General features: G+C 42.1%; 1 protein-coding gene across 1 annotated transcript; it reads right to left on the reverse strand.

The window, feature by feature from the left end:
* Window positions 1-1,922: 1,922 nt before the first annotated feature.
* On the reverse strand, window positions 1,923-8,761 carry LOC134449071 (hatching enzyme 1.2-like). The gene is made up of 8 exons (XM_063198881.1): window positions 8,671-8,761; window positions 8,163-8,291; window positions 7,463-7,516; window positions 6,851-6,991; window positions 5,672-5,789; window positions 3,895-4,073; window positions 3,084-3,165; window positions 1,923-2,058 (listed from the first exon to the last, which is right to left on the reverse strand). Exons 1-8 carry the CDS (start codon window positions 8,759-8,761, stop codon window positions 1,923-1,925), a joined length of 930 nt encoding a protein of 309 aa, XP_063054951.1.
* Between the last annotated feature and the right edge of the window lie 3,394 nt (window positions 8,762-12,155).

Raw genomic sequence — 12,155 nt, forward strand, 5'->3', positions numbered from 1 at the left:
GATTGAAATGCATGTAGGCTACATGCAAAAATATCATCAACTAGAGAAAAAACGGAGGTATTAGGCTGTTGGAAAAACGCCCTATATAGCCTGAGTCCTCAGCATATTTTTAGCGTTCATCATTATTATTATTTTTTGTGCTCAAAGTCANAGGCGCCGCGTGTCCCTCCGCCGGACTCTGAGGACGAGGTGTGTCCAAACGTCAGCCACACGTGCACCACAATACTAAAAACAAACAATCAACGCTTCAAAGTAGGCCTACGCTATGTGCATCTCTGTTTATTCGCTAAGCAGTAGCAGGACTTTTTCTAGGATTTTTCGGCATGAGGGAGCATCATGGCAGGTCACAGGGGGTGAAGGGGGGTGTTCCCCCCCATGAATGAGAAATTTATTAGGGGCGCTCAAATATATATATATATAAAAATAAAAGTATGAGGGTGCACCCACGGAGGTATGAGGGTGGAGCGCCCCTATTTCCCCGTTCAGAAAAAGCCCTGAGTAGCCCAATCTGTGAGTTGGCTGTCCTCGACTGAGAGCACCACGCTGATGTGCGGATATCCTCCCAAAACCAATTTATTGACCAGTTGAATGGCAATCAATAAAAAGTGCATATTCCGAGAGCATTCGCATCGGTTTGGCATGTAATGTGCATTACCCTTTCCTGAAAACAACATACAAAGCAGATGGACAAGGTAAAACGAGTAGCCTAAAGCAAAGCAGTGCACTCACCTGTCTTCGTGCCCGAGCAGTTACAGGGGCAGTTTCAGTCTGCACGCCGGCGATGTCAATTGTTGGAACTGCTTGAGGCAATAGCATTCTCTTCAGTCCAACCATGCCCGCGACCTCCACATTTGTGGTGAAGCACAAGGGGTGGAAATGTGCCGAGCACAACAGTGACCACGAGCTTGCTTCAAAACCACGCATTGGATCCACAGAGCCCTAGCTTGATTTAGCCTTCTCCTTGTCGGCCACAGTTCCATCATTCTTCACAGAAGGGAACTTGTGCAAAGATATTCCTTCTGTCAAGTAGCCATTTTTGCAGCTGGCACCGTTCGGCCCTCCAGCAACACACTGCTTGACACTGCGCTTTGTTTTGGTACTAGCCGCCATTGATCTGAACAAGGTGGAATGAGGTGAACTCACCCCTTCTATGTCACGCATATCATTTGCATAAAATTTGCATGTCACCAAAAAAACACTTTTTTGGAACGTTTTAACATGACTTTTAGGACAAAATATCACCCAGACAATATCCCATTTTATACACAAGGCTTAGAACTTTCAGAATCTGTCCTGGAAATGGTCAAATTCCTTTACTTTGTTTTCGTTTCATAAACACTTTAAGACAACACATTTAATCGTAGTGTATTACTAGTTATTGCAGGAACACAACAGATTAATTTATTTCGGACCCTAATTGACAATCTGACAAACAATCCACATCCATGAAACTTCTAAATCTAACAATAATTACTAATTATATTAATAATAAAATGACAACTGTACTAATTACTAAATATATTAATAATATAATAACAATAGCACTGATGATGAAGTAAAAGTCATCCTCTGTAGGCTACCAGCTCTTCATCTGGTTACGCTCCATTTATTGTAGACCTGCAAGAGAATATCATACTGTTGTTCAGAGGAAATAATTATGTAATAACCCGACTCCAAGAGAGAGCACCATGGACTAACAGCCCAACTCCTGCTAGAGAGGTTGCGGAATGCCAAAAGGGCCATTCTCCAAGAATGCATTTAAATTGTAAACTTCTCTGGTTTCCCTACAAACACTATCAATGAGCGTCTTTGGATATGATGCAGGGTTGAATGATATCGTACTGTACATTCTCTACGGACTACTCTAAACGCTCTAAACTATGTTTTTGTCCAAGTCCTATTTTAGATGTTAGTGCAGACTACTACTCACCGCAGTCGTAANGCTTGTTGATCTTCAGTATATCGATTTCCGAGAGCTCGTTCCTCTGTCCTATCTCCACGCTGGCATCGGGGATCGGAGTGATGGTGGGCTGACGAAGGGATGTCGAATCAGCATACCTGATGAACGGAGGAGGGGAAAGACGCACCGCAATATTAATCTGTGGTGCAGTAGTTGATAAAGATAACCATTAAATGAAGTGCTCTAATAGCAAAGAAATAGAAAATGTTTTTGTTTCATCCTAGGCATTACAGACCAATGCAGTTGTTCAACTTTCGTCAGGTCTTCACCAGTGACTGCCTAATACTGTGTTCATTAGGTTCCCTGGCTGAAACAGTAACACCTGGCCATAGAGGTAGATTAGAACATAAGACTACTGTTCCCTTTTTCAAGACAATCCTGGCAGCCGTTATTTGTAGGTAGACCTGAGCAATGTACTGTAAATGTACATGTAAATGAATGGAGAAGGGGGCTCCCAACTTCCCATCGACACACTAGAAAAGGACAATAGTTGAAATGTGCTGCTGAACAACTAAGTAATATGAATTGCTTTTTAAATGTATTGTATGGACTTGATTTAACTAGGCCTAGATATTTAGTCTGATATTTCACATTCGGTCTTTGATTAATGTGTCACTTCATATTCACACAGTTTTAGGAGGTGGACATGCTCTCCATTGATTTGCCTCTACCTGCAGAACAGAAGATGGAGATTGCACTTGCCGTTTTCCAGGACCTCTAGTAGTGGTGTCAGCAATAATCGATTCGGCGATGCAATGCAATGCAGGACATGGCCGATCCAATTCAATGGGCCAAGTTCCAGAATTGATGCTGCAATTTTTTTAAGTTTCAATTACTTCCGTTGATATTTCGGGAGCAAATGAATGTTAAATTAAATAAAAGAACTTCAACTGATACAGAAAACAGCCAATAAGTTGTTGCTCAGTATCTGACTACTTGTATTGCCTCATCATGACTGATGAAACATTTGCTTTGCTTTCAGTAGAAATGTAATGCATTGCAATGCATTGTAGAATTGAATCGAATCGAATCATGAGGGCAGTGCCAATGCACACCACTAGCCTCTTGTCAGCCACCTCTAGATTAATGTTCTACCTCTACTATGCACCTGGGCTTGTCTCACCTGCCGTAGTGCATGACGGAGCTGTAGTCATAGGGGGAGTCCAAGTTATTGGTGTCCCTCTTCTTAAAGTTGCTGATGGCACCTGTGGATGCAATATGCAATAGGGAGTTAGGTCACATGATGAATATGAAAACTATAAAGGTAGGTACGCAACATTGTTCTACTGTGTGTTCCCGAAACCTTTTTGAGAAGATAGAAGTTATCTTCTGTTTGGTTCAGCAGCTGTGTTACTGATGTGCGTGCAATCTCTAACTTTTTGAATATGAAAACTGTGAATTCCTAGATTTCAGATGATAAAAGTCTATTCTAATGAAGTCAGGTTAAAAGCACAACAACAGAAACATGGAAGGCAAAGGGCAGGTAAGGAGAGAAAATAGGTCATACGTAAATATTGTGCCATTTTACAGTAAAATCCATCCGTCTATTCATCCATCCGTCTATTCATCATTTCTTTTTTAGGACTTTTTTTAACTTAATTATGACACTGAGACTGTAAAGAGTGGAACAGGAAACAACTTGGAGAGAGAGAGAGATGTGGGTGGACTGAGAAATGACCATGACTGAGAAATGGCCAAAATCAACCCCGGGTCCCCCAAGTGGTGACAATACAGCAGCTCCATCAATCTGTTCTTTTTTTCAAGATTTTTTTTTGGTCTTTTACGACTTTATTGATAATAGAGGTTGAGAGGTGGACAGGAAGCGGATGGGGAGGGGTCAGCAAAGAACCCGGGCCAGCCGCATGGCAGACGAGTGCCCTACCGGTTGGCCACGGCAGGGCCTCTTTTTTTATTTTCCATTAATCTGTTCTAACCTGCTGAGACGTGCTCCCAGTGGATTTTGACGTACTGGTCGCGGTCGCTCCTGGTGTGCTCGTGGTAGAAACCCAGGGCGTGAAGGAGCTCGTGCTGAACGATCCCGTTGTAGAGGCAGCTGAACGCGTTTAGAGAGACCCTCTGCTTGCCTCCAATTCGGCCAACGAGTGACCAACACCTGCACAAATACGTACATAGAATTGCATTTCTTTTTATGAATTGATATTTTTTTGCTCTTTTACACTTTATTCATGATAGAACAATTTTAGAGAGAGACAGGAAACATTTGGGAGAGAGAGATGGGAGAGGGTCTGCAAATAACCTGGGCCGGAACTGAACCCGGGTCGGCCGCGTAGTAGACGAGTGGTCCACCACTAAGCCACGGCAGGGCCATAGAATTGCATCTCAAGTGGGGAAAGTCACGTTTTTTTCACCATTACACAGCATTGCACTTACTAGCTGATGTTTTTCCCTTGACTAACAGGAGTACTGTGTAGGCCTAATGTTGAGTTTTAAATGCCTTGAACAAGGCTACTTCAGCCATGTGATAGTATAGGATTTGAACCTGTAACCTTCCAATTTCAAGACCAACTCCCTAAAATTGAAAGAAAAATGTCTGCACACTTAAATCCCCTTTTTAAGTGTGCAGACATTTTTCTTTCAATTTGACACAGTTTTTGTTTATGTTTGGCACCTTTTAATCGAGAGTGCGGTGTGATCCGGTTAAACACAGAACAACTCCACACACCTCACTCACACATCACAGACCAACCATTAGGCCATCACACAGTGGAATCAAATTGTTGCTCAGTCGAATGCAATTAGTCATTCACTCCCTTCACCTCATCTGTTGGTGATAGGAACCAAACCATCAACCCTCAAAATACAAGTCAGACTCAGTGTTTCATTGAATATCAGATTCTTGGGGTTGTCTCCTATGGTGCAGTGCTAAACCATCTCACCTGGCAAAACGATTTTCTAGGGCTCCATCTCATGATCTAATCTCCCGTCCTCGTCTTGTGCTTGTTGCCTCGAGATGCGAGGTAAGACATAATTGACGATAGAGGTTTTATTCAATATCTTGCAAAAAAAGCACAATTCAATTGTCATTTTCCCATTCATAAGCGGGATGTTGAATTGCCCCAAAGTCCCCCAAAAGACAGTAAGACTAGGCTTACAGAGGGGTAACTTTATTGTTTTCTCCACTGAGGCAGGTGTCAGTGAAGCAGGAGACCAAAAGCACCAGGTGAGGATGGGAAGCAATATAATGAGATGGACCCTATCAGAGGTGTAGTCTACGTAGAACGCGGGTATACAGAGTATACCCACTTCTAAATTTCAGGGATTTCAGTATACCCACTTAAAATGTATTGATCCATTGTTTTGAATAGCACAAATATATACAGTATACCCACTTCAAAAATGCTCAAATATACAGTATACCCACCATAAAAAAGTAGACTACACCACTGAACCCTATGTTAGCTACATTAAAGGTTGCTGGTACGACTCCCGACCCGCCAGGTTGGTGGGGGGAGTAATCATCCAGTGCTCTCCCCCATCTTCCTCCGTGACTGAGGTACCCTTAGCATGGTACCGTCTCACCACACTGCTCCCTTGGGACACCATTGGGGGCTGCCCCCTTGCACGGGTGAGGCATAAATGGAATTTCGTTGTGTGCAGTGAACATGTGTGTTGTGGAGTGCTCTATTACAATGACAATGGGAGTTGGAGTTTCCCAGTTTGGCTTTCACTTCACTTTCATTCATTACCTACCCCGTTTTGGACTCTATACTGAGGTAGTGCAGCTGATTGGTATGAGCAACGAATCGGACACATGTCTTCTCATGGAAGGTGGCCATGGCCCTCTCAATGGTCCTTTTCTCAGAGGCATCTGGGACAAAGAGGATACAGGAAAATTATAAGCAGGTGCGTTACTGTGATTAGCAGGTGTACCACTGGGAGAATGTGTGCAAATGAATTAACACACTTTCTTATTTTTCAAAATAATAGAAATTTCGGGCAAAAAAGGCTGAGTGCCATCTAGAATGATGGTACAAAATGAGTTGATTTTCTCAAGTTTTGGATCACCTCATTAAAAAAAATCAAGAAATCAAAAATACAAAATCTAGTATGATTTTTTTTTCATTGAGAAAGTGAGGCATTCAGTGCTCCTTGATTTTCTATAACTGGGAAGATGAACGTGGAGTTCAATTGATATGTGGTGGTAATGTACTAGTGAGGAGTATCATTGGGGTGACAAAACAGTTATGAAAATATGTTAATAAATTGTTTATTTCTGTATTCATATTCAAAGAAGTAGTCACTCAGATTAACATTCAGAAATTGATACAAGATGCAGTCAGAGACACTACATGAAGCACTTGAGAAAATGTCTATAGAAATGAATGGGGGCGATTTGTAACAGCAATATGGTGTGTCTGCTTGCACATCTCCCATCTTTCTGGCAAAAAGAGCCAGAGGTGTTGCCAAAATGGCTGCCAAATACGGACTTTGGTACAGTGGGGTACTGTACTGTAACAGTATGGTGAACAATATACAGAGTAAAAAAATGCAGTGTTAATTTGACATAGAGTCTATTTAAGTCTACTGTATATTTACATTACATTGCACTTAACTGACGCTTTCATTTATTCAAAGCGACTTACAGTTATTATTGTTCAGGGTATTGGTTACAGTCCCTGGAGCAACGTGGGGTTAGGTGCCTTGCTCAAGGGCACTTCATGGATGGATGGAGATGTAGGGAGAGGTCAGGGGGGGATTCGAACCTGCAATCCCTAGATTGAAAGACCCACTCTCTAACCACTAGGCCACGGCTGCCCACTATTTGGTCCCTCAGTGCTCTCTGATTGTTGGAATAACACTGCATTTTATTGTGTAGGTGGTCAACATCATGGTAAATAAACATATGACCTTTTTTAAATTCCTACTCACAATAGTAGTCACTGATATTGAATGGCACCTCCACAAGACCAGAGTGGGACTTTGGCCACTTGCAGTCGTAGTAAAGACACCTCATGGCATTCCTTGTCCTGGGCAGAGCCACGTCCCCTTCCATCAGATGATTAGAGATCCCTATAGGAAGTGAAATTGAAAAAATATATAAAATGCAACCATAGCCGTAGCTACCGTTGAGGACACAGAGGTCATGCCCTCTGAATTTTTTTCAGAAATGTAAAATTCATCTATAATGACAATCAATATATGATCAACAATGATAAATTCAGTGTGTATACGCCACCCCCATGCCATCTTCAAGGCAGTGATACATGAAAGCAAACTTAAGAATTTGACTGAAGAGTTTGAACCATTCTAAATGTACAGTATGCGGTACAGCACACTGTATTTGACCTTGGTATTTGAAAATGTCTCGTTATGGCCCTGAATGCAACAGAAATCCCTTTTCATCCACCAATGTATACATCACCCTCCACTTGGAAGGAACTCTCTTGAGAAAGCGGCGACATGCCAAATAGTTGCCTTTCAAATGCAGCTAATAACAATAAAGGATATCCAAACAAAGTCATATACTAGGTAATGTCTTACCTTTGTTTGCTTCCAAGATCCGAGAAGAGATGTCACTGGACTCATTTGTTTCTTCTGAATGAAAAGAGTAAGAGATTCTTTAGTAACGCCAATAGTAGGTAGGCTACTGTGAAACAATACTCGAAATGTATTCTCAAAGACTTGAGTAGAGCAAGCACACAACGCTTCTGCACTTGTGCAAGTCATTGTAATAATAAAAGACTGTTTTCGGTTACACTTTATTTTAATGGTCCACTATTATAGTGGATCTACCACATTAGGCACAGTGTAATAAGCAGTGTAACACTTTGTAATACCATGCAATACCAGTGTAACACAATGTACCAATTTTGTACATAGCCTACATCTAGGGTTAGGTTTAGGGCAGGGGCGTAAAGTATACCCCCGCAGCCCCCGCGAGGCAGGGGGGCCCATACAAGGTGGGGGGCCCACATGGGCCCTTGACTTGAAGAAACGGGGCCCCTCCACATGATATTAGGCCCCCTTTTTACGTTCGGGGGCCCATTCTTGGTAGCTTGCAGGGGGGGCCTGAAGTACTTGTGTTACGCCAGTGGATTAGGGTTAGAGTTAGGGTTGGTACATGGTCTTACATGGTATTAAATATTGTTACACTTGTTATTACTGTACCTAATGTGGTAGATCCACTGTAATATTGAACCACCAAAATAAAGTGTAACGAAAGACTGTTCTCTTTTCTCACCTGTTGAGACGTATTCCCCTTGGATTTTGACATGCTGGTCCCGGTCTGGCCGGTTCTGTTCCTTAAGGCCATATGTTTCTTTGTGTGCGTTCAAGATTCGTGAAGAGATGTCACTGGACTCATTTGTTTCTTGAATGGAAAGAGTAAGAGACTCTTCAGTAATGCCAATTAGCTACTGTGAATACTACAGAGCAATATAAAGCAAGCACACAAATGAAACTTTGAACAAATGAAATGCCACTTTTTCTTTAATTTTTTAAAAAAAAAAGTAGTAGGCCTATTTCTTGTTATCAAAATGAAATTGAAATGAATTCAATTGAATTGTATTCAAACTCTTAATACATTGTTGATAATGATTAGTCTATGTCTGCATGGGAAAGCAAGAAACGTAATTTCAAATTCTTTGTATGACCAGTGCATGTAAAGAAATTGACAATAAAACCAACTTGACTTGACTTGACTTGACTAATGATTATATGTGAGTAGGGGACATAAAACACCAACTTACCATCCCTGTCATTTTTGTCCCTTATATTGGCGGCCTGAGAGATGGACAGTAGCAGGGTCAGAGCCAGAATGGAGGCCAGTTTCCCACCCATGCTGCTCCTCAGTGTTGCCAGATGTGTCTGATTAAATCCCGCCCAAAAGGCTCTCAAAAACCTCCAAAATGTGCTAAATTCCGCCCAATTTTAACAAATTACATTGATTTCTATGGGCAGAAAACGGCAGAAAAAACACCAAATGGCCAAATTTTCCCGTTTTTACTGACAGACGGCCATCCCAAGTAGCCCAATTGGGCAGGTAACCGCCCAATCTGGCAACACTGGCTGCTCCTCAGATGGCAGTGCAATGGCAATAGAGATGGGATTTATAGCTCTTTGACGGGATCCGGATCTTAGTGGCTGGTTTCTTTTGAAAGAGCTGTTCAAAATCTATTTTAGCTCTTTTTAAAATTATTTATTCAGTGTTTAGAATGTAGTATTTTGACGCCACCTCTTGGTAATTTTCTCCAAGCAACAGCTGATTATTCTTCTGCTTCTAAAGACCTGTAGCTCCCTTCTTCCTCGCATGGACCATAAAACCTCCCGTCTCCCTGACAGGTCATGGCTTATATTGTCGAGGCCACCCATAGGGAGTGTCCTGTCAACAGGTGGGTTTCGGGTTCATATATACACACAAAGCATTTAAAAGAGGGTGGAGATGACTTAAACCAAGAGACCATTTTCACTTAGGCCAACGGTCACAGCAACTGACTCTTCCTCATATGGATTATTAAAAGCTTCCTGCTTTTCTGATGGCTTCCAGAGCTTAATCTGTTAAGACATGGCATTATAAATGTGCTGTTACCAGAATGTCAATGACCAAGTCGTAGTGCATTGTGTGTCATGTCTTAATGGTTAAGTACAGTACTGTGGTAGTTAACTTTTCAAGTGGAATGTTGTGCATTATACATAGGGAGCCTATAGGTCACAGTCCTCCATGAGTTGAGGGTGAGACTTGTACACATCCTAGGAAAAAGTGCAGGATGAAGTCTGACTTGAAGGTTTGGAGTAAGGAGTCCGCACACTTCGAGTCCTTTTTTCCTCGATTTTTTATTCCATGGCAGGATGAGGTTTCGACCATAGTCTTTAAGATTGTCTTGAAGGATTTTAACCCAACCCTCACACCCCCTTCCTGGCCCAAGACTGGGAAAGAGTGGGAGGAATGGAAGCCAATAGAGAAATAAAAAAATAAAAGAAAACAAACAAAAAATAATTCTGGATTCTTTTTTTCTCTCTCTCGATCTCGTGTCCCGTGGATGAGAGCAGGGTGTTGCCCACAGGGTTTTGGGTTCAGGTCAACATGAAGCACTTAAGAGAGGGCAGAGGTGATTAAAACCAAGAGGCTTTTTTATAGAAAGCACTTATTTTTAAAAAAAAAACATTTTTCTAAATTCCATGGCAGAATGAGGTTTCGACCATTGTCTTGAAGATTGTCTTGAAGGATTTTAAGTGTGCGGACCCCTCACTCCCAACCCTCACACCTCTCTATGACTAGGAAAGAGTGGGAGGAATGGAAGCCAACAGAGAAACAAAAAAAGGAAAAGACAAGAAACAAAAAATAATTCTGGATTGTTTTTTTTTTCTCTCTCTCGATCTTGTGTCCCATGGATAAGAGCAGGGCGGGACTGGGATCAAAAAATGACCTGGGCATTTTCTTGGCAAAGACTGGCCCCTAACACGTCCACAGGCCACTTTTGCATCTTGACTGTCTGAATCCACTGTCTATATTGTCGATGGAACAATGGATCTCCTCGATGTTGTGGGCCAATCCCCCTTAGAACAAACCCTCCAACAACAACAGTATCGATACTATCGACCCCTGAAGACTGTCGGTCCACTGGGAAAATGCCCTGTATGTCAGATTACCAGTCCAGCCCTGGATGAGAGTCCGACAACAGGGTGTTGCCCACAGGGTTTTGGGTTCAGGTCAACATGAGGCACTCAAGAGAGGGCGGGGGTGATTAAAACCAAGAGACCATTAACAGAAAGCTTACTGTCATATTTATTTAGTTTAGCCAGGTCAGATCCAGAGGTCATGTTACTGTAACGCCTCATGCATACAATTTTACTGTCTCACTCCATTATAGATTAGGGGAAAAGGCATTGTTTTCAGTTTGCTTGTTTCTCTATCTGTCTGCCTGCCTGTCTACCTGCCTGCCTACCTGCTTGTTTGTCTGTCAGAAAAAAGGCACAAACTACTGATCTTACTATGCATGGGTTCTAAATTTTTGTTTTCCCCTGACTGGCCAAAACTAGCTGCGTACAGCTCAACCTCTGATTGTTGGAAACCGCTGTCGGTCGAAAATTTCGCTCACGTGGTTGGCTGCCGGTGTCTTACCCCTCCTCACAATACCGTGTTGATAAACACGGTGAACCCATGTATATGAAATTATCCATTTCTCACGAAATGACTCATTAATCTTTAGGCAAGATCAGGAAAAGGTCAAAGGTCAAATGTCATTGTGGCCATAGCGTTCGATCTCATTTACTTTGTACTTCTAAATTTGTGTGTCCAGTGTTTTTGTATGGTTTGTAAGAAGTGTAATCATATCCTTTGCAGTCCAGAATAAAAAGTGCTCCTGGGGTGTGCTTTCCTCATAATCACTTGGATTAGTGGTTCATACAGCACTGCACATACAGTACAGTCTACCTGGACATGCTGGTGGTTCATAGCACACAGTAGGTGGACATTCATTTGCTTTCATTTTTTAAAGTTTGTTTTTGGGCTTTCTGGACCTTTATTATGATAGGGCAGTGTGAGAGGAGACAGGAAATGAGCAGGAGAGAGATATGGGGTAGGGCTGGGAAATTACCCCATTCGGACTCGAACCGGGGTCCCCATCCAAGCTCAAATGTGGGGGGCTTGCACCTTCTATATCAGCCTGACCAATTTATGAATGAAAGTTAAGGAACATACTTTGTTTATAATTTTTTCATGCCAGTTCACTTTCATGTATTGTGTTACTGATATCTTCATTCTCAATGTCAACCTGCTGCACTGAATGTGCCCAGAGATCATTTATAAATATTTGTATCATCTGGGCACATTGCTCGAAGGAGTGTTATAGTAGGAGTCATATATAAATGCTGTCCATTTACCATCCATTTACCAATCCTGGGCATGGGAAGTTTAGTTTTCAGGTCACCAAGGAATGCAATCAACCACTGGTGCAAATATTTATGAATTTATTGCATTCCTCTGTGACCAGAAAACTACATTTCCTGTGCTCAGCAGTGGTAAATGAAGGGTATAAACGGGCTGTATTTATATTTCTTCTTCACTTGCAGGCTTATTGATGCCAGTGCAGGTGAAGATTATAGACGTCTTTCCTGGGGTTCATTCCAACATCATGACTACAGTCCTCGACTTCTGCTTGTGGCCTCGTACTTCACAAGATAGGGCCTACCCATCTCCTCCGTGGAGAAAACAATGAAGTTTCCCCGCTGTCAG

The sequence above is a fragment of the Engraulis encrasicolus genome, chromosome 1 (genome assembly GCF_034702125.1).
Source record: "Engraulis encrasicolus isolate BLACKSEA-1 chromosome 1, IST_EnEncr_1.0, whole genome shotgun sequence".
In the NCBI taxonomy this organism is placed as follows: Eukaryota; Metazoa; Chordata; class Actinopteri; order Clupeiformes; family Engraulidae; genus Engraulis; species Engraulis encrasicolus.